Here is a 23,663-nt window from a genome sequence, read left to right on the forward strand (position 1 = left end):
TTATACTTGGCTAGTTTACGAAAATGTAAAACTTTCCTTCCCTCAACTTCGTCGAATTTAAATAGACTTTAATTACTAAAGTTTAGTTTTACTAAGCTTGCTGTGGCCCTTCTTAATTCTAATTGACGTTTTTTTGTATATAACATATTTTATTAATTTTTTCACATAATCCGGCCAGCAGGCTGACAGAATAGAGCATATGTTATGTAAAAGTAAACTCAGAACAATAACATATGTCAGGAACAGCCGTCCACCCCCCAACCACCTCTCCCACACACCCCTGGCTCCACCCCCAAGACTGTGTAACATGTGCCTCTGATTGCCTTGCTCAGTTCAAGTAATATCTCTCTAACTTCATCATCCAAGCAGGTGTGAACATCGTGGGGAGGCATTAACACTATACCTCTGTAATACGCCCACCTCTGCCATATGTTGTGGTGCTTCTGAGGGCAGCCCAGGAATTTCCAGCCCCATGTAATGATCCAGACCTCGCTTCAACACTTTGAGCAAAGGAGCAGTGTCTAATTTCCAGGCCTGCGCTATATCTCTTGGCAGTAGTGAGTCCCAAGCAAAGGAGAGCCCTTTTATATCTATTGCCTCCCAAACTGTCAATGATGTGGAGTAGTATTAATCTTGGGTCCAGCGGAATTGACCAGGAAATCACAAAGAAGCTAATGCAGTGCACACCGTATGTAAAAATGCAGCCTCTACTGTCGGACATCGAAGGCACAATGGAGATTCTGCCCCCCATCGCTCCCCCCCTCCCAAACGCCATAGGGGGTGCCTTCTGTGACATACCCTGTGAAAATATGTAAGTTGAATGAGGTGAAGGTGAGCTGAAATGGCCACCTCCCTTGGTGTCCTGAGAGCCTCCGGCCAATCATCAAGACCAGCAAGCTGTATATCTTATGATCTCCCAAATCCCCCTATAAATGTTTGCCCTCTAAAGGATTATAGTCTGGGAGCGTGTCGAAATTGCGAATGTAAGGGTTGATGAGCTGTAGATAACAATGGAATTCACTGCAGTGGAGTTGAAAGTCCTATTGTAGGTCTCAAATGTATTTCAGCATGGGCCAGTCATTACATCTCCAAGGATTGAGATCTATCATGTCCCACCTCCCAAAACCCTCTAGATGGTACACCTGTAATAGAACCGAACCATGCCAAAATGGTGTCCTCTCCATGAGTTTGCCCCACCAATCCATGTGGCGCAGTATGCTCTGCATGACATTAATGGCTATCTGTGTTGTGGAAGGGAGAAGATATTGTAATATAAATAATCCAACAGTGATATGTCACCTAATACCCACCTCTCCAGTGCGAATGCTGGGTCTCCCTGGGAGCTACCTCACCAGTCCTTGATTATGTGTAGGTGTGATGCCGCATATTAAGAAAACAGATCCAGTGCCGCAATGCCCCCACTATAGGTAGATTGAAAGCAGGTGGTTAAAGCAATGTGCCGGGCGCCACCGTTCCAGAGGAACCCGGAAAGAATTGAATTGAGCTGTCGGAACCATCCACCGGGGACGGAGTAAGGATAATTTTGTAGCTGATAAAATATCCAGGGCAATGAGACCATCTTAAAGGTGGCCGATCTGCCCGTCCGGGATAGAAAAAGGATCAACCATACCAGTATCTCAGCCTGTACCCTAGCTGTAATAGGTTTAATATTGCTGATCCAGGACCACTCCCTATCAGGGGATAAGTATACCCCCAGATATTTAAAACCCCCATCTGCCACTTGTATCTCTGATGCCCACTCATGGGGCTTCGAATACTCATTCAGCTGGAGTAGAGCGGCCTGGGAAGCGTTTATAAAGAGCCCTGATGTTTCCCCAGATAATTGCATGATTTGCAGAATGCGTGGGTGTAGGAAACTGGCACTTGTTGCAGTTATCACCCACTTTTTGCCTGATATAGATGCTGACTTGACTGAGAGTGTGCTAGGATCCTGCTAACCAGCCCCCAACATCCCATTGTTTCCACAATTGGCACACCTCTGGCACACAGAGAAGTCCCTTGTTGAAGATACCAGTGGTACTAAGGCCCCTGTGACCAGGGAGGGTCCCTAAGGGTTGCAGCATGTGTCACACTACCCTAAGGGACCCCTCACCTAACACATGCACACTGCCATTGCAGATTGTGTGTTGGTGGGGAGAAAAAATGCAAAGCCGGCATGGCATCCTCCTAAGGGGGCCAGGCCCACAAAACACATGCCTGTGGCATAGGTAAGTCACCCCGCTAGCAGGCCTTCCAGCCCTAAGGCAGGGTGCACCATACCACAGGTGAGGGCAAAGCTGCATGAGCAATATGCCCCTACAGTGTCTAAGTACATTCTTAGACATTGTAAGTACAGTGTAGCCATATTAAGTATTTGGTCTGGGAGTTTGTCATTACTAACTCCACAGTTCCATAATGGCTTCCCTGAATACTGGGAAGTTTGGTATCAAACTTCTCAGCACAATAAACCCCCACTGATGCCAGTGTGGGATTTATTGGAAAATGCACATAGAGGGCATTTAGAGATGCCCCCTGTATGTTAGCCAAACTACTAGTGTAAGACTGACTAGTCTGTACCAGCCTGCCACTAACAAACAAGTTTCTGACCACATGGGATGAGTGCCTTTGTACACTGTGGTCAGAAACAAAGCCTGTGCTGGGTGGAGGTGGAGGAACTGTAACACCTGGCGGTGAGCCTCAAAGGCTCAAGCCTCTGGAGTGCCCTGGGGCACTGTAACCAACTAGTGGAGATGCCCGCCCCCGGCCAAATCCCCACATTTGGCAGTCAGTCTGGCAGAAAATTAGGGATAACAGGGAGGAGCGACCACTCCAGCCAGGACCACCTCCAAGGTGTCGAGAGCTGAGGTGACTACAGCCCCCCCCGCAGAATCCTCCAACTTGGTTTAGAGGACAGGGACCAATAGGGATAGGAATGTCAACCCCTCCCCAAAGGGAGTGGGCACAAGGAGGGTGTAGCTACCTTCAGGGACAGTAGCCATTGGCTACTGCCCTCTATCACGCCCCTAAATCTAGGATTTAAGGGCCTCCCTGAACCCAGCTCACCAGATTCCTGGCGACCTACAAGAAGAAGAAGAAGAAGGACTGCTAAACTGAAACCCCCAGCAGAGAAGAAGGAAGACAACAACTGCTTTAGCCACAGCCCTACCTGCCTGTCTCCTGCTTCAAAGAACCTGCAAAAAGACCAGTGACCCGTCCAGCGGGCCCAGCGACCTCCGCCAACTCCAGAGGACTGCCCTGCACCCAAAGGAGCAATAACTCCTGAGGCTCTGTCTGAAGAAACCTACAACTAAGGACTCCCACCTCACTCCAGATGCGTGAATCTTGACCCCTGTGCACCCAACACCCACGGCCTGTGTCCAGGTGGTCCACCCAGCAAGAGAGGGTCCCCAAGCGATTGTGAGCAAGTGCCCACCCTGGATTGACCTCTCCACAACGATGCCTGCAGAGAGAATCCTGAGGAACCCCCCTGACCGCGAAGATATCTGACACCTAAGAACACACTGCACCCGCAGCCCCCCAGGTGTTAGAAATGGGGTCTCTAGATGGCAGTTGGTTTGCACCCTAAGTAGGGGCCCTCACTCTAGTCAGGATAAGGGAGATACCCGCTCAGATAACCCCTGCTCACCCCCTTGGTAGCTTGGCACGAGCAGTCAGGCTTATCTCAGAAGCAATGTGTAAAGCATTTGCACGTAACACACAGTAATAAGTGAAAACACTACTAAAGGACACCACACAAGTTTTAGAAAAATAGACAATATTTATCTATATAAAACAAGACCAAATACGATAAGAATCCAACATACAGTAAGAAAAATATGAATTATGCAAGATTTACTCAAAATGATAGTTCCTTGAAGTCGATAGCTCCACCTGGGACTATCACGGCGTCGTGATCAACAAAACCAACAGTTCAGGCCGGCCGCGGCGTTGCGGGCCAACTACGGTCTCGGTAAGACCTGCAAACAGTACTTTGGATTTGCAGGGCGTCGTGATCCTTGCGGTGAGCTCCGGATGCGGCGTCGGGCCCGGAGTCGTCGGGCCCTTGAGGTCACACGTGTTGCAGATCGAACTCCAGGCTGATGAAGTCAGGTGCGCCGGCGTGGATGGCGTCTGGGCTGGGGTGCGAAGTGGGACGATGCGACGTGCGGTGCCCACAGGTCACGGTGCAGGCAGCGGCTCGGTGATGGCGTCCGGCGGCATCGGTGAGACCAAGGCTGCGGTGTGAAGTGGGGTGGTGTGACGTGTGGTGTCCACAGGTCACGGTGCAGGCAGCGTTGTAGTTGCTGAAGTGCTGTCGTTGGTAGGCCCAAGCCAGCGGTGCAGGACGGGGCGGTGTTTCGTGACCCTCACGAGCGGTGTCCACAGGCCACGGTGCAGGCAGGATGCCTGGGGATGACACAGGAGTCGATGGTGCTGGCGTCGGTGGACCGGGGCTGCAGGGCAGGATGGGACGGTGCTTTGTGTACCTCACGAGCTGTGTCCACAGGCCACGGTGCAGGCAGCGTCGCTGGTGTCAGCAGGAGCGTCATCTTCGAGGATGCCCAGGCTGCGGTGTGAGCAGGCGATGCCGGAGTGCGGGGCCCACAGGTCGCGGTGCGAGCAGCAGCTCGGTGAAGTCGTCCGATGACTGCGTCGGTGAGACCAGGGTCGCGGGGCAATGCGACTCCGTGTGGCGTCAGCAGGTCACGGTGCAGGCTAGTGACGTCGTTGGTGGCGTTGCAGTGGTTTCTCCTCTTGAACAGCACAAAACACACAGTTCCCAGTGCTGCAGATCGAGGAAACTGAAGTCTTTGGTGTCCCTTAGACTTCCAACAGGAGGCAAGCTGTACTCCAATTCCTTGGAGAATTTTCTCAAGCAGGGCACACAGCAAAGTTCACCCTTTGCACTCTTTTCAGGCAGAAGCAGCAACTGCAGGCCAGTCCAGCAAAGCAACACAGCAAAGGGACAGTCCTCCTCCTTCAGCTCTTCTCCTGGGCAGAGGTTCCTCTTGATTCCAGAAACATTCTAAAAGTCTGGGGTTTTGGGTCTTCTTTTTATACCCAGTTCTGCCTTTGAAGTTGGCAAACTTCAAAGCAAAGTCTCAAGTGTTTGCAAGATCCTTCCTTGGCCAGGCCAGGCTCCAGACACTCACCAGGGGGTCGGAGACGGCATTGTGTGAGGGCAGGGACAGTCCTTTCAGGTGTGAGTGACCACTCCTCCCCACCCCTCCAGCACAGATGGCTAATCAAGATTGCTGGCTATACCCCAACCCCCTTTCTGTCACTGTCTAGAGGAGAGGTGTGAACAGCCCAACTGTCAAACTGTCCCAGACGGGGAATCCACAAACAGGCAGTCACAGAATGGATTAAGCAAGAAAAAGCCTACTTTCTAAAAGTGGCATTTTCAAACTAACAATCTAAAAACCCACTTCACTTAAAGATGTATTTTTAAATTGTGAACTCAGAGACCCTAAACTCCAAATTTGTATCTGCTCTCAAAGAGAATCTGGCATTTAAGAATATTTAAAGACAGCCCCCATGTTAACCTATGAGAGAGATAGGCCTTGCACAGTGAAAACCGAATTTGGCAGTATTTCGCTGTTAGGACATATAAAACACACTAGTATTTGTCCTACCTTAAACATACACTGCACCCTGCCCATGGGGCTACCTAGGGTCTAACTTATGGGTGCTTTACATGTAGTAAAAGGGAAGGTTGAGGCCTGACAAGTGGGTACACTTTATACTAGTAAATCAAATATGCCAATCAACAGTACAATTTCTAAAGGGAGCACTTGCACTTTAGCACTGATTTGTGGTAAAGTGAGCAGAGACCATAAACCAGCAAAAACAGACTTAAAAAAATAGGAGGAAGAAGGCAAAAAGTTTGGGGATAAAACTGCAAAAAGGGCCATTTCCAGCACCAGGCCTTGGAGAAAACAACCCCCGGTGCCTCAACGTTCAGCAGGTGGCCCTCCTCCCTGTCCAACTGGTGGTGTGCCCCCTCCCCCCCAACCCCCTGGACTCACCTGCAGCCTCTGAGTGACCCCCGGAGTCTCCTCATAGATCAGCATTGGAAACCAGATGTCCTGTTTGCACCCGGCCGCCCTTGTGCCACTGAGGGTGTGTGTTTGGTGCCTACTTGTGGCCCCTCCAGTGCTCTTCCAGTCACCCCTCGTCTGCCCTCTGAGTTGCGGGTACTTACCTGCTGGCTGACCAGATTCCAAATACCCCGTCTTCCATAGGAGCCCATGTTAAATTTGCTCAACTGAAATTAACGTGAAATTAATTTGAAACTGTAAGTGTTGTACTTACCTGTAAACCAACCTAACATTTCTTCCCCCCAGGAATTGGTTTCTGAAAACTGCAGTGTCAACTTTTAAAACAGATAATTGCCAATATTTCAAAAACTGTACAACTTATTGATTTCAAACAAAGTGCTATTGATATGTGCGTGAAATAGGGATCTATTGAAGGACTTAACTGCAACTTGAATCTTGTAGTTCTAAAAATGAATTAAGAAAACATATTTTTGCTATATAAAAGCCATTGGTCTGGAGTTGTCATTGAGTGTGTGCTTCTTCTATTGTCTGTGTGTACAACAAATGCTTTGCACTACCCTCTGATAAGCCTAACTGCTTGACCACACTACAACAAAAGAGAGCATTAGTATTATCTACTTTAGCCTCTGGTAAGCCTATGGGGAACCCCTGGACTCTATATACTATATCAAAGTGAGATATAGTGTGCACACAGAGCCAGCTTCCTACAGTGGGCCATTTGAGTCAATTCAGTCATAAATATCAGCATATAGTGCAATCCTGTCCGAGCATTCCAGCCCCCATTCAAATCCCCTTACCTGGGCATCCATTCTAATCCATACTGCCAAGGGTTCAACCACCAATGCAAGTAGCAATGGGGAAAGCTGGTCAGCCCTGACGTGTCCCCGACTGATCCGAGAATGGTCTAGAGGTGTGTCCACCAACACGTAAAAACACCGTCAGATCCGTATAAAGCAGTCGGACATACAAGATATACCTAGGTTTAAATTTCAATCTCTGCAGCAATGCAAACAATTAATCCCAACTCACAGAGTCAAATGCCTTGTCTCAATCCGCAGATAGAATAGTTGCTGGCTGCCCCAGTCGGCCTGCAAGTGTTAGGGCATTTGACACCCGCCGAATGTTATGCCACGTTGCGCAACCTGGTACAAAGCCAGCCGCCTAATCCAGATGAATCAGTTCCGTGAATTAGGGATGTGATTGATTGGCCAGGACCTTAGCTAAAAGCTTAGCCTCCACATTCAGGAGGGATATTGGATGATTCGACATCGTCGTCTGGAGGTCTGCTAGGTTTAGGGAGGGCTATGATTTCCTCATGTCGCCAGTCCAGTTGTGATGGTGCCCCTTCTGCTGAAGCATGGATCGCCTTCAAGATGTGCTTCCCTAGTTTAGACATAAATTCTATAAAGAACTATCCGGGAAGCCCATTCAGACCCGGAGCTCTACCCGACTTGATCCCTGCCAGCACTAAGACCAGCTCAGCGTCTGTGAGACCCTCATCTAATTGTTACCGTGCTTCAAATGACAGTGCCTGTAGGGGTAATTCATCAACAAAAGCCACAATCTGGTCAAAAGGTAATAAATCCTGCTTAGCTTATGTTTTCCGGCATAACATCCCAAAAGTATGCGCTATATCATGTGGATCCACAACTAGCATACCCTGACCATCCCTAGTCTGTGGAAGAACAGTTTACGTGACTTGTCGCTCATTGAAATTCTGCTCTGTGTTGCCTGCCACAACAACTTTGCTTCGTCCAGTAAGAAATGTCCATATTTATGCTGTACCAGTACTAACTTATCCACAGGAGCCCCCCCTCCTCCCGGCCCTTTAAGTCTCCAGATCACGCATGTGTTTCAAGGTCTGTCAAAGCCTGTAGTTTGTCTTTGCTCCTCTGTGCAAAGCTAATATCGATCCTGCACAAGATGGGCATGAAGGCTTACCATAATGTTGTGGCTGAGAATACTGTACCCTCATTATGAGCAAAATATTAATCTATACTGTGTGTAAGGGTTTCCCGGAGTGTGGGGGTCTGCAGAGGCCAGAGAAAGGGTGGTCTCTCTGGTCTGAGGCAGAGCTCCATAAGTAAAGGAAAGTGATCTGACAGACCCCGCACCAAGACAGTTACATCCGTGACCCTATGTAGCTGTGACGTGAATACAAAAAAAAAAAAAAAATCTATCCTGGACAGGGAGCTGTGTACTGTTGAAAAGTATGTGTACCCGGGCTGTGTCAGGTAATGGGATCGCCATACATTCGCCAACTCCAGGACCGTCGCCATGGAGTGAAGTCTGCTTCTAGCTGGCCCAGGCAACCTGTCACACACTGCATTTGTTGGCCTTTGAGTTCATGACAATATTCCTGTCCCCTCCAATCTTATGGATTGCCCCCTGTTTAACCTGGTCAAGGACTCACCGGACATTCCAGGACTTGACCTGAAGCCGGCCTGTCAAGCTCATCACCTGCCATTGCCAAGGCATGTCATAATATGAATGTGGGATGAACCGAATGGCGGCGAAAGCACCCCACCGCAGATGGTCTGTATCTGCAAACTGAAAAAGGCAACGTTAAACTGCCCCACAACTTTCCCCCACCTCTATATTTCTGTGAACTGTAAGTATCTGTCACGGAGCGTGATGTGGCTGAACCCCCAACAAGGGGCCCTCAACTCCCAAGTCCAGTGGATTTTAACACCCCATAAAAATATGCACTGAAGGGAAGTCGGTCACTCTTCTAGATATTAACGGTCAAACAATTTGCATCCACTCTGCAAAGTAAAATCGTCTCATCACACACACACACCCCCCCCCCCCCCCCACCCCCCCTGTCTGATCTCGGTCCACTGGGTAAAGTAGGCTGCCCCAACCCCTTCTGCCCCCACCATTAAAGTTGTAATGTCACATTTTCTGCTGTGCCACGAGGAACGGGATCTGTTGTGTCACTTTGTCAGTTGATCATTGGGCAATTCCTTTCTCAGCCCTGCGATGAATACAAACCCATGCACCACGGGATGTGAAGTTTCTGTTTCACCCTTTTATCAGTCCCACTGAAGACCTCATCCAGAGAGTCAAAGAAATGTGTCCGTGACTCGAAAACAACAAGCAGCCAGGCTGGGTACAGCCACATATACAGTCATTTAGGATTGCAAAGCCTCCGCTTGGCTGCAATAAAGGATTGGTACTGACCCTGGACCATTTGTGTGTAACCCGGGAAAATCATGATAGGTGACGACTGATTCATGATCTTGGATTGTGAATGGGCGAACCCAAGTATTGCATCACTGTTTACATGGTTCAGGACTCTGGTGATAATAGCTTGAGGGCGCCCCCGTGGTGGTATCATTTTTTAATACCTTGTGTGTGTGCTCCACTGCAAAGCAGGAGGAGAGGGTCCTGTCGTGGGACCCCTGCACATAGCCATTTGGTCAAAAAGGTGTCCACAGATTGTTTCTCGCAATTTTCAAGGGAACCCTACAAACCTCAGCTTGTTGCAATGCGCCCTTCCCTCCGCATTCTGAACCTGTAGTGCTAACTCCTTAGTCACTGCTTCCAGCTTGGTCACCTTTTCTTGTGAAAGACCAACGTAATCTTCCACACCCAAGACTCTCGCCTCGGCCTCCGTAATGTGATCTACAGCCTTCCGAAGGTCTTGACGAAGTAGGGAGACATCCAATCCAACTGGCCCAATCTTGACATCCAGCATGTCACAAGATTGTGTGATCGCTGCAAGTAGTGTTGCATTGTCCAGGTTTGACATAACCTGATCGTTGTATATTAGGGCCTGTGTAGCAGCACTCAGCTGTGTATATTTGTCCATCGTATGCTGTTTTGGGCCCGTGGGACTTTGTCGTTCGTCATGTTGTGCTTGTCCATTAGGTGCGTGTCTCAGTATTCACGACCCGCCAGACCCCCAGGAACACAGGGCAGCAGAGCATTCTGTTAAGCATGAGTGATCCCTCAGCACCCAGCCAAGGCTAGGTAAAGGCCCCACTAGGCCACAGGTAACACTGAAGGTGCTACTGGCGTTGCGTCACTTCAGTGTTTGTCTCCACCAGGGCACCCAGTCATTTATTAGAATCTCTTGTGCATAGGTTCTCAAAGCTATAAAGTGTGGCCACCACACATGGCGGCCTTCTCATCCATGCAGCTCTCATGATCTCATCGCCTATGTGGCCACTGTCTCCCCCAGCAAAGCACCCTGCCTCAACAGGCAGGTGATATAAGCAGCTCCCGAATTATACCAGGGGCCCCAGCAACCGGCCTTTGGCTCTCGTGCAAAGGATGATGGAGACAGAGTTGCAGCCCCCCTTGCTGTAGATGAATGGAATAAGGGGGCAGTGAGGCAGACAGGACGTGGGGAGCCACAGTACAGGGGGACACCCACCAGGCAACCACCCAAATCACTGAACTGTATGTCTGGTACAAGAGAACATCCTCTACAGCACTCTGCCAGGCTGAGTTGCGAGCAGGCTCGTCAACCCTGGGGGGCCGGGCCGCACCCGATCGGTGCTTCCCATTGTGTCCATACAGGTTCTGAAGCAATCGGGGCCCACCTCTCAAGGGCTCCAGTGGGGCCCCAGCAGGCCATGTAGTAGTCACAGGGCCTACCATGCCCCGATTTCCCCCGTGTTGGGCACACCACTGCCCCGTCACCATCCTGATGGGGCGCAGGCCTCTCCTCACAGGGGGGTGGGTGCAGTGTTGCAGGATTAGATAGGATAAGTTGCGACCGCCGAGAGCTTCACAGTGCGACCACCAAGTTCGGCAGGTAGGCCATGTCCCCCAAACCACCCCCCACACCCCCCCATTGCTGTTTTGACACGCACCCAACCACCTTATTCAAGAACACCATCCTTGACACTTTGTCTCTGATCATAATTCTCCTTGTAGATTTTTTGTGCCTCCCTTATATTGTCTCAAACACCAGAAGCAAACCATTGTTCCTTGTGATCTCCAGACATCCAAGCAACATTGTCTTTAGTGCAAGGTTCCCTACCCTTCAACGTACATTTATTTATTTAATTTCTTTATTAAGGTTTACAGAAGAAATATACATTACATTAGTATAAGCCTGGTATGCGTTAGTTTTTCTTTAATTGGACAGTGCAGCTTTACAATAGTCTCCTTAAATGCCTGATGACCAGGCTTAGTGAAAGGGGTGATGGAGAGCAACGGGTTAAAGGTCTAATAGAGTAGCCAGGTTCATAAGGAGGCAATAAGGGATGGGAGAATGTATGGTTAGGGTGAGATAAATAGGGCAGGTATAACAAACAACCTTAGGCAACTTGACATCAAATAATACAAACATGGTGCAAGTCAGAATGGTTTTCATCATATTATCAGAGTCAATCTCAATAGTTGCATCGCTTCATTGTTCATTGTAGGTGGCAGGCTGATATTGGAAGGGAATTGCTCGTACTCATTAAGGATCCGGAAACAGTTGCGAAGCTTTGAGTTGTGCGGGATTGAAGCATGTTAAGTTGGTGTGTGCGGTTGTGTATGAGGGGGCGCCATATCACTTGAGATTTCGCATCTGTTTTAATCAAACTGTGTGAGATATTTTCCATGGCCAGTGCATGCCATAGCTGTGTAAACTATTGGGCCATGCTGGGTGTGGTTGTTTGTTTCCAAGCCAGTGCAGTCAGATGTTGGGCTGCCTGAAGCTTGTAGCTAATAGGTGTTCATTCTGCTGTGACATTGCTTTGAGTCGAGGTGATATGTAGCAAGACAAGGGTATCCCACATTAGCTTTGACATGGCTAAGGATCTCTTTCCAGAAAATGGCAATCTTGGCGCAGGGCCACCAAATGTGGCAGAAATCCCCAGAGCTGTTTAGGCATCGCCAGCACACATCTGATGCACCCTCGTATATGGTGGAGAGACTGGATGGGTGTAATACCATTGATAGATAATTTTGTAAGCTGTTTCCCTTGGAGGAAGGGACCAGTAAGTTCTGGGTATGTTGTGGCATAAAGTGTCCCATTGTTTGGGTGTAATCTCATCTGCACCAATCGTGTTCCATTTTCAATGATATGGGTGGGTTGGTACAGGGGAGGGGGAAGAGTGTTGTATTGTAGAGTAAATATAGGATATGAGCCCTCGTGAGCTGTGTATGATCTAATGATGTGTTGGTAAACCGACAGACGTCAGCCCCAGTGCCTTAGCTGAAGGTAATGTAGTTTGACTTTGTCTCCTAAGTAAAATTCCATCTTGCATTGGTCAAAGGATTTCATTTCCGTCCCTACAAAGGGGTCTCGGAAGGTTCTACATTAATCTGTCCAGTCTTCGAAAGCGACAGGTACAAGGCAGGCGTAAATTCTAGGTTGCATGCGATTGGAGTATTAGGAGAGGGAAAGGTGGTCAGTCCCTCTTTAAGTGCCAGTTTGTTCCATATATTGAGAGCAGTCTTGGTGGGGATGGCTCAGTATGCACTGTGGGGGTCGGGCTTGCCTGTGCATCCATTTGATGTCCCATAGTGGTCTGCAGGCCACTGCTATATCCATATGGAGCAAGTGGATTCACTCTCCCGCGTCACCCAGGCCGAGATATATATGGCAAATGGGCAGCCCGGTAATATTCCCTAAGATTAGGGCAAGCCAATCCCCCCCCCCCCCCCCCCCACTTAAGCAGAACTGCATCAAGGCCTTTATATATCCTAGGGCGCTTCCTGCTCCAAATGTACGTATGGATATCCCATTGCAAGTGTGCATTGTCATCTTGAGGTATAGGGGTAGGTAAAGTCTGAAATAAATAGAGGGTCCCAGGTAAATGTTAATTTTGATGACATTCACCCTCCCCAGCCAGGAAATGGGTAGGTGTTTCCACCTTAGGAGGTCTTCAAGAATGGCATGGCGTAAGGAGGGGTCAGTTGGCTTTGGTCCACGAGGTGAGTGTGGGTGTGAGATATAGTTCCAAGTATTTGATTTTGTCATAGTGCCACTTAAATGGGGCCAGAGCTTGCAGTTTAGGTATTTCCTCTGTCAGGACTGATAGATCGTATATGCTAGATTTGGACAAATGTACTTTGAAGGCAGATACAGCCTCCTATTCGCCAAGGTGGGAAACCATAGCCGGGAGGGAAGTGGCGGGTTGGGAAAGGAGTGAGGAAAAAGATCATCAGCAAATAGGTTAATCTTATTTGTTTGCCCCCCAAAAGGAATGCCCGCTATTTAATCTGCGTGGCAGATGGAGGTGGCCAGGGGTTCCACCATTAAGACAAATAAGAGGTGCAACATGGGGCAGCCTTGTAGAGTGCCTCTACGGATGTTGATTGGATCAGTGCATTGCCCATTTCCCCTAATGTTTGCCACTGGTGCAACATAAGATGCCATTATTTGAGAGATCATGATGGGCCAATCCCTGTTTTACCTAAGACTGTGTTCAGAAAGTCCCATGTAGCTCAGTCAAAAGTCTTCTCCACGTCAAGCGAAAAAAGGCACAACGTTATTTGGTAATGCTGGGCTTTCTCTACCAAAAGTGCCACTCGTCGGACATTATCAGCTCCCTGACTAGGACATATGAAGCCTACTTGATCAGATTCTATGAGGTATGGGAGATGGTGTTCGAGTCTGAGGGCTACAAACTTAGTAAAGAGCTTTGCATTGTTATTTAAGGCCTATAGAGCGATACGAAGAGCAAAGTGACATATCTTTGCCTGGCTTGGGGATGAGTGAGATCTCTCTGGTGGCCATAGAGGGTGCGAGTCCTGTTTAGTGTGTGAAAGTGTGCAATAAATGGACCAAGTGATTGCGCAGTTCTGGTAGGAACAGCGCATACAAACTAAACTGTAGGCTGTCCAGCCCTGGGGAATGTGCAACTAAGATCATCTAGGGTGATAGGTGCCTCCAACATCATGCTAGGGTTGTGTGGCACATTTTGCCAGGTAGGCTGCTATTCTTGTGGTTGGAGCCTCTTTGGAGCTGTAAAGAGCTTGATAATATTCAGCGAAATCCTTCCGCTTGTTGTACTCCGGGGGAGCTATGAGGGATCGTTCTGCTCTTTGTCTGGTGAGCACTTTGTTGCCCCTGTAGGATGGCCAGCTGTCTTCTGAGGCGGCAAGAAGGTTATAACTTGTTGTGGGACTCTAGTTATTATATCTCAGTGGTCCATTTATTTTCTACTAGTCAGGCTTCTATGTTTCTGGCGATAGCTATTGATATTACCCCTGGATGGTAGCTTTGAAGCCATCCCATAGTGTACCTAGTGGGACATATTATATGGTGTTAGGTGTAAAATAATCAACTATGCCCGCCTTGTCGACTAAATCATGGAGAAGTCTCTGAATCATGGAGAAGTCTAGGGGGCAAACGCCACTGTGGGGGAATTTTGGTGGACAGTGGGGAAGATAGCCATATCAGTTCAATATCAGCACGATTTGATATGGACATAGTTGATATCTCAGTGGTCTTTAGTGTTTGTAGAAGGGAGTGTGTCAAGTGGAGATAATCTACCCGTGATTAGGAGGAATGGACACGGGAGAAAAAGGAGTAATCCCTAGCGTCAGGGTACCTAACGCCAGGCATAGACGTTGCCCACATCTTGTTTTTTTTCTCATGTGGCCAGACATGGCTCTGCTAACCTGATAGGAGGAAGAATTCCTATCCATCATAGTAGCCAATGCCTTGTTAAGATCCCTTCCCACGATTACATCTCCCTCGACCCCTTGTAGTTGGTCATGTAGGACACACCAGAGATAAAGCCCTGTGAGATGTTACGGGCAGATCTGTTGAGTAGTGGAGGTGTTGCTGCCTATGAGTCACACGTAAAGTCAAATATTGACCATCCCTTTCTCTTATCACGCTAGTGATGCTGGAACCAAAGCGTGATTTGCATAACATCCCAACCCCCAATGTTTTAAAGTCTGCAGAGGCCCAGTAGCAAATTGGGTAATGAGGATGTGCCATTCTGTGGTGATCTATGGTCTGGAGATGTGTCTCCTGCAAAAAGACTATGGGGGTCATTACGACCTCGCGGTCTTTTCAAAAGACCGCCAAGGCCGCGGGAGACAGAATACCGCCATTGCCGGCGGTATTTCTGTCTCCCTATTATGACATTTCCGCTGGGCCAGCGTACGGTAACAGTGTTACCGTCCGCTGGCCCAGCAGAAATGTCACATCAACATTGCAGCCGGCTCGTAATAGAGCCGGCGGCAATGCTGATGTGCAGCGGGTGCAGTAGCACCCGTCGCGCATTTCACTGCCCGAAATTGCACCCCAAATCCCCTTACCGCCGGCCTTTCCATGGCGGTGTGTACCGCCATGGACAGGCTGGCGGTCGGGGACTCATAATCCCCAGGGCCGCGGTGCATGCATCGCTGCCCTGGGGATTATGACCGCCAGGCGGAATCCTGGCGGCAAAGTGGAGGGGCCGGCGGTATGGCCGTGGCTTTTCCGCCACGGTCATAATTGCTGGCGGTGTTACCGCCAACATACCGCCGGCCACCAGGGTCGTAATGACCCCCTAAATCAGAGTTGTGAAGCAGGAAATAACTCCAAACCTGTTTCCGCTCGTTTGGGGAAGTCTCGGATGTTCAAGCAAATTAATTTGAGTCTCTTATCCATGAAGAAAGGGGCAAAAAGGGCTGGCTGGGTTGTAGCTGTCTGTGACTACCCATGTATGATATGGGGTCCCACTCGTACCCCTTGATGCTTTGTCATATTCTCAAAACAACCTGCCTGCCATTGTGCCTATGTCCACTTGCATGTCTAGACCTGAAAGAAAAAGAGTTAAGAACGAATAAAAAGCAGTTACGGACCAACCAGGTCCTACTAGCTCGTTTACTTCCCTCAGAGATCAGAACAGATGTGCCAGCATCTCAACTGAGGAGTAACCCTGTCGGGCGTGGGATGCATGGGGCAGTTCCATCAAATGGAGAGGTAGGTCATCACAGGCATCGGACCATGTGTCCCTCCGGCCCCTGGCCGCCACCACCTCTTTTAGTTGTGGGTCCCATCCCTGGCTGATGTCCATTACAAGTTGGGGGGAGGGGTGTCAGTATGTTATGTTTCATTCCTTAAGCAGATCCAGTCGTCAATGATGCCAGGGATGTATCCTTTTCCATATTGCGAAGGTGTGATCAGCTGTGTTGAGGATTTGTGTGGGAGACAGGGACCCACCGTGGTCCAGGTGGGTCTCAAGACTTTTCTGCGAGTGTCCCGTGTTGGGGAGGTTGAGTTGTTTTCGACGGGGGAGGACATTCCTAGCAGTTTCTTTGCTTCTGTCAGAGAGTGCAGTGATCTTTGTTTGCCCACCCACGTAAAGAGTAGGGCGAAGGGGTGCCCCACTGATATCTAATGTTCATTGCACATAGCTTGTCCGTGATTGGTTTAAAATATTGTCTGCGTCTTAAGGTGCTGGTTGGGAGATCTTGTAACAGTTATGATGAGTGTGACCCCGAAAAATCATGGCAGCCTTCCTTCTGGCTGCACGTAGAATGGCCTCCTCCATGAAATAGTGCATCCTAGTCAGGATGTCTGGTGACACATCTGGGCGGTTCAGGGCAGAGGCCACCAGTTCGGCTCTATCCAGGATGGGGGTGCAGCAGTGTCTCTCCCTAACCGCGTGAAGAAGGGCTGTTGTAAATGCCATGATGTCATCCCCTTCTTGTACCTTTGACCCCCTCTCCAAATGCAGATGTTATTCCGGTGACTGCGGTTTTCAAGGGGTTCTTGCTTGGCCTGATGTTTGAGGTGTTGCTCCTCCAGGGTAGTGATGCGCCTCCATAGCATTTCTTGATCTTCTGACAGTGTCCTTTGTATATTCTAGGTCATCAACTAGTTCCCTAATTAGGATACCTCTTTCTTGACATCTCTGATGCAGGATTTGAAATCCGCTCTGAGTGAACCGATATCCATGAGGATCTCTTGTAGGAAATGTTTCATGTAGTCTTGTGTTAGGGGTGTTGAGAGGGGTGTTTCTGTAGGGTTGCCCTATAACTCCATTACCTTGTACTTTTCTGTAGGCGGCGTCTTGCCCCACAAGACGGTTACCAGTGTTTCCTTGACTGATTTGTTGCAGGGCATTTCCATGTATTGTCTTCAGCTTATATATCGTGGGGGGAAGGGTGGTTACAGTTGGGGCTAGGTTTACTGCAGTGTGGCTACTGCAGCTGTGCCTGTGTGGACATCAGCAAATCATGGGGAGGTGTGTGCTATCCTTCTCTGGGGGCAGTAGATATCAGCTGACGTGGGTTATAGTCTCTCAGGGGCTTCTCATGAATAGTTTAGGGGCTACTTCCACGTGTAGTACCAGGTAACATACTAATGTAATGCAAGACTTTGCTCTGGAGCAGCACTGTATCCTCGCAGGGTGTCATGGGCCTCAGATGATGGATGCCACTATCATAGGAAAAAAGCAGATCTGTATGGCTTTCTGGGGACTTCCAACGGATTCTGCCAGAATAGTTATAGCTCCTCAGAGTCGCACCAACAGTGATTAGTTGGTTGATGCCTTTCTGTTAGTTTGTATCGGGTCCCCCATTCAGTGGGCGTTACCATATAATTTTCACTCTGTCCCTTCTGCTGTTTCCACAGGGTCTGTGCTCGTTCTTCAGGATTCAGCCTGAATTATAAGTAGAAGTTGTGAGAGTAGTCAGGCCATGGCGGGGCCAGGGCGGACCACAGGTGGTAGAGGTTTTGAAGTAAGCCCTCTTGTGCAGGGTGCTCAAGAAAGTGCATGGTCTGCTAACTGTATTTGGTCTCTGGGTGTGGGGAGCCCTCTTCTCAAGGCCCTAAGGTCGCATCTCAGCCTCTGGGAGTGTGCCCATTAAGTGGTGCACTTGTGGATGGGGCTATATGTTGCCCTGTGCAGCATCTCACCTTTCTTTTGGGCAGTTGGATGTTTTCCGAAAAGGCTGCTTCAGCAGGCATAGGCTGGTCCAGCAATGTAGAGGGTGAATCCCCTGCAGGCACAGTCCAAGTTGTTTCAAAGTATAGGCCGCCTTATTACTACTGGGTCCTCCGCTGGGTAGGCCTGGGAGAGCATAGTCAGTTCTGCCAGTCTCTGTGTTGCGGATATCCTAGCTGAATGAGCCCTGCTCCTTCTCCAGTGCCCTCTGTTGCGCCCTCCCGGCCGGGTAAGCTATCAGTGCATCTTTCGCTGCCTCACTACCCTCACTCCTCCACACAGATATGGCAGGCCCCCACTCTTAGCTGTTGTAGGCCCTCCTTCCGGCCCTCACTACGTACTGCAGCTTTCAGGTCCGGTGGCCTCTGGGACTTCAGGGGCAAAAAGAGTCTCTGCACACACCCAGTGTGCTTACCTTGTAGGGTGCGTTTTGTTACGGCTCCATAGGGTGGGAAGAGCAGCCACCCGGGGGGGGGGGGAGCAGGCCACGAGGGCCACCAGCAGCGAGGGGGGGCCGGGAGGGTGTGCGCGGGCACAACCCGGTGCAATTCCCCATGCCACACTGATGCTACTCATATCTGCTGAAGAGCCTCAGCCACAGTTGGACGGTGTCCTCTGCTGTTTGTCCTCCGGCCCGTTCTCTTTCAGTCCGCTCTTCCACTCTCTTGCTTGCGTCTCCCCACAGCGCTCCCCCCAAGTCCTCAGTGCCTTTGGAAATGCAGCGTCCTCTTTCTACTGTCTGCTATCCTGCGACTTGCTCCCCTCCTACCTGTTCTCCCCTTCCGGTGCGCGCTGGGGTGAGCGGCCTTAAGCTGATTCAGGTGATCTGCTACAGCTGGTACACCCTGTGCGGCGTTCAAGATGGCAGGTGCGTAGCAACTTGGCTGTGGCGCCGAGCCCATGTCATAATGGCCAGACCCATCTTGAATCGTGCTACAGAAACTTCTTGTTAATAGGGGAATCACGGGGCAGTGCGTTTGATTGCCCCCAAGCCCCCCCCCCCCCCCCCGACGCCCACGCCCACTCAGCCGCCGCCCTGATATTCAAGCCGGCTCCGATGCGTCAGGCGGCAGATGGGGCATGAACGGGGACTGGAGAGACTCAATCTGTCGTTCTACTCCATCGCAAGCTTGGCCATGCCTCTCTTCGACATTCAAAAAGGACTATAGCCTGTTAGTCGAGATAATCCGATATGCCCAAATCAACCTACTTAGTTCTTTGCTCCCATGTTGTGCGCGCCACTAATAGCCGTTTGCACATTTTCCCTTATCACCCTATTAAAGAGTTCTACTGCAGCATTACCAGCGGGGTGATATAGTAAGGTATGTTTGTTATATTTGTTTAACTCAATTCCCTAGCAAGACATTTTCAATGACATCCGAAACAACTTGAAGTCTATTGTGATTAAGTAAAGATTTAGGAATGCCTTCTTAAAGGGAAAAATTTTCTAGGAAAGAAATGACAGATTGAGAATCAATTTTGTCGTGCTTCTACTTCTGGCTTTAAAAAAAAAAAACGAACAAGAACAGTTGCATACTGTACACTTTACTCTTGAAATCTGGAATGTCCATGATGGGGGTCTTCGATGGGCCTTAAGGGAGAGTCCATGAGACAGGGGTAATCTAAAAACTACCCGCGGTTTAACACATGCAAACTTCACCCAATTTCTGATAGACCTTTCCACTTCGGAATCTTTCACAGGCCACGAATACGAACTTGTGATTCTCTATTTTTATTTGATTATACCTAGATGACATTCTTGTATGATCAACGTGATTTTCTGTTTTAAGGTTGCAGGTAGCACAATCCTACCACCTCTCAATGATAAAACTTGTTTGTCCATAGACAGTTCAGACCTCACCTTCCAATACCTTTTACAATCTTCATTCTATTGCTTCTTGACCGGCCATCCAATCCTTGTGTAATTCTTTACTCTTCTGTACATGATCTGTACTGTATCCTACTTTCCAATCTTCCTGCAAGATAGCACATTCATAATTTACATTATCAATCCGTGCCATGTTAAATTCATCCCACTCAGATGGAGTATGTTTCTCTAATAGCAAAGGCGTTCTTAGTAATGTAGTTATCTACTTTGTTTTGTATCCTAGGAAGATATTCAACATCATAATTTTAATCCAACTGTTTTAGTGACATTTTGCTATTCTGGGTATTGCTTTAAGTACTCCAGGAGTTGTCAGTACATTCGCCAGTGGTTTGTTGTCTGTATGTAGTGTGAAAGTGGAACTCCAAATGTACTATTGAATTTCTCTATAGCGCATGCACTCTCCAGTGCCTCCTTTCAATTAATGAATAATTTTCCTCAGTGGTAGAATGAGAACGTGAAGCAAAACACAAGGTGCATTCATACCTGCCCTTTGATTTGTGAAAGAATATTGAAAAGGATACATGGGCTGTTAGTTGGGCAGTTAAAAAGTTCAGGAGTTTTCTTATGCATTTATCATCCCATCAGATCATAAACCTCTTAAAGAGATTTTTACTATGAAAGGACACAGTTCGGTGCCTGCACACATTAGAAGATGGGTAGTTGAGTTACAGGGGCACACTTTTGTTATGAATACATTCCTGGTGAAGCTAATTATGTTGCTGATTGTCTACATTAAGACAGACAGTATCATATTGCTTGATGGATTAATATGGGATTATGCTTGGGTAGATAAGTGGGTTTTTAGTATCTCTTAATTCTATTATGAAGGAAGAGTGAAACGGAGTAATATCCCATTTTGATTAAAAGTAGAATATATTTACATGATGGGTGGCCTGAAAAGACATTGGTAGAAAAAAAATATCCTTTTATCCTTTTATTTTTTGTAAAGGTGAGGAATGAGTTGTGGAGTAGTGAAAATGTGTTATTCCATGATAACCAGATTAGTTGTAAAAGCATATTTTAGATGTAAGATACTTAGTATTGCACATGAGGGACATGTTGTCATTTTTAAGACTTTTGATGGCCAGATGTTGATCTGGCGTTGGAGAGATTTGTCAGTAGTTGTGGCCAGTGTCTGGTCAATGATAAAAACTCGTGTCCCTCCTGTGATTTGCAGAGAACTTCCTAGTGGTCCATGGGGAGATGTATTGTGGGACCTTTGTGAGGGGAAATCAGTGCTCCTTATTTGATTGTTTCAATTGACATCTTTTCAAGGTGGCCAGAAGTTATTAGTAAAAGGGATATAACTTCTCAAATAGGTATTAATATTTTGGATTAAAAAAATTCCACCGTGAAGGTTTCCCTAGAACACTCTTAAAAGACAATACATTACAATTTTGTTCTAGAGAAATGTAAACTTTTTTTTAACCGTTGTGGTATAACACACAAGAAAAGCCCCTTGTACTACGCAGAGACGAATAGAGTGGTAAAGTGTCCCAACTGTATGTCTAAAAAAGGTGTGCTATTTGCAAACAGTAACAGCTTGGATTGGAAGACCGTTGCAATAGAGGTTGTTAGCATATAGATTGTCTCCTCATGCTTTGACCAACATGTCTTCTTTTGGGCTATTTCATGGTAGAAGACAACATAGTAAACTGGTGGAGGAAAAGAGGGATAAAAGTGTTGCGCAGTGATGCATGGAGATCAAGTGAAGTTGACTTGGTTGAGAAAAGAAATGTACAGTCTGATGTATCAAAAAAACTAAGCTTATGCAGATTCAAGTGGATGATTAAGTAAAAATGTGTGCACCTACTTGCACTTGTGATGGCTCCAAATTCACTAAACTGCAGAAGTGGTAAAATTATTTAACAATGCTATTACAATGAAAGATGATAAAATGTGTGACCTAAGCACAGTGGCTTTATTTAAGAAAGCAAAGGATACTACAGGAGTAGAGGTGGTAGAGAATTCTTCCAAGGATAGTACTGACATTCTTAGTTCTAAACTATATATGTTGAACTCCATGAGTGAGGGTCACACTAGAGTGTGGGTGATGGTCAAAATAGAGATAAAGTGGACAAGTAGGTAAGAAAACACCATTTAAAACGATCTGATTATTCTTTGTGGTTTTTTTTAAACATTCAAATCAAATCAAATCATTAACATTTATAAAGCGCGCTACTCACCCGTGCGGGTCTCAAGGTGCTAGGGGGAAGGGGGGGGGGGGTACTGCTGCTCGAAAAGCCAGGTTTTGAGGAGTCTCCGGAAAGCAGAGTGGTCCTGGGTGGTCCTGAGGCTGGTGGGGAGGGTGTTCCAGGTCTTGGCTGCCAGGAAGGAGAAGGACCTCCCACCTGCCGTGGAGCTGCGGATGCGAGGGACGGCAACGAGCGCGAGGCCAGAGGAACGGAGGAGACGGGTGGGGGCGTAGAAGCTGAGGCGACGATTGAGGTATTCCGGTCCCTTGTTGTGGAGGGCTTTGTGTGCGTGGGTGAGAAGTCGGAAGGTGATCCTTTTGCTGACTGGGAGCCAATGCAGGTGTCTCAGGTGTGCGGAGATGTGGCTGTTGCAGGGTATGTCGAGGATGAGGCGGGCCGAGGCGTTTTGAATACGTTGCAGGTGTTTTTGGAGTTTGGCGGTGGTCCCAGCGTAGAGGGTGTTACCGTAGTCCAGGCGGCTCGTGACGAGGGCGTGGGTCACGGTTTTCTAGTGTCGGCGGGGATCCAGCGGAAGATCTTGCGGAGGGTGAGGAAGCAGGCGGAGGACACATTAACATTAAACATTAACCTATAGATTTTAGTTGCTAATCATTGTTTACCAATGTTTCATAATTTGTTCACCTTTTAGTGATGTAAACTTTGTTAGGTTTCTTTTATGCCTAATATTTGTTATTATTTGTTCATTTCTATGAGGGAAGATGGGAGCTGTTTCACTAGTATTGCAGCTCTAAGGCATTGAGCTTGTTTATGTCACACAAGAATCCTGCTGAGGATTCTTTGGATGACAGTTAATCAGTTGTGGATACGGATTTGATAAAGAATACCTATTTTCCTGCACCTGGCTCCATAGTTCCTTTTCTGGTGGAAATGCACAACCTTACACACAGGTTGTATAACAGTGGTACCAAATCTTGTGGGTCTTGCTGCAGAAGACCATGATGACCAAGGATTTCACTATAACGGATTCCACTATAACGGATTCTGTCGTCTCACTGGTGATAGCTCAAGATTGCACTGCATACTTACTGGTGCTTACCCCGAATAGTGGTGCCGGTGATGAAATTCTCAGTCTCTTTACACGCAGACAGAGCTTACAACTTGGTTTACATTGGCAGGATCCCTGTACCCCTCTGTTCAAAGAATCTACGCTTTTTGAAATCTCAAAGATAGTCAATGTGATTTACCTCTTGTAAACAAAACTTCACAATATTACAATAGGCTCAGCATTTTTTTAAAATTAATAATTAGATCCATAGGAATGGTTGTTTGACTACATGTGTAGGATCAGTGCAGTTTCTGAAATGGAATGTGCCCTTATCTTTCACGAATAAATGCAAACATTTTGATTTCTTGCGGTGGAAAGATTTGTTTTAATCTGATTTGTCATTGAATTGCTTGTATATTTCTCAGTTTCTCATTTTCCCTTGTCCGGGAACGTGGATATTTGGACAATAACGGTAGAAGAAAGAACTAAACATGATCAGCAATTCCATAGTCTCAAGCCAACCGCTGGATTTATTACAGGTAAAATAAAAACCTATTTTTTTCATCTACTTTACTGGCTTACTTGTTTGGAAGTATCAGCATACTGCAACCTATGGAAAAAAAAAAAATATAGATATGTCTTTTAGTGAGAAAAGCTAGAAAGATGCTCTGT

The 23,663-nt window shown here is 47.8% G+C and overlaps 1 protein-coding gene across 3 annotated transcripts in view; it reads left to right on the plus strand.

Moving 5' to 3' along the window:
• Positions 1 to 23,663, plus strand: part of ITSN1 (intersectin 1) — a 1,130,286-nt gene that overhangs the window by 76,218 nt on the left and 1,030,405 nt on the right. For 2 of the 3 annotated variants that reach the window (XM_069202488.1, XM_069202490.1), the window contains exon 3: positions 23,417 to 23,530. In XM_069202488.1, coding sequence (XP_069058589.1) covers positions 23,417 to 23,530 — 114 coding nt within the window. The remainder of the gene's footprint in view (positions 1 to 23,416; positions 23,531 to 23,663) is intronic. The other variant, XM_069202489.1, reaches the window with a different exon arrangement.

Source organism: Pleurodeles waltl, chromosome 8, assembly GCF_031143425.1.
Source record: "Pleurodeles waltl isolate 20211129_DDA chromosome 8, aPleWal1.hap1.20221129, whole genome shotgun sequence".
Classification (NCBI taxonomy): Eukaryota; Metazoa; Chordata; class Amphibia; order Caudata; family Salamandridae; genus Pleurodeles; species Pleurodeles waltl.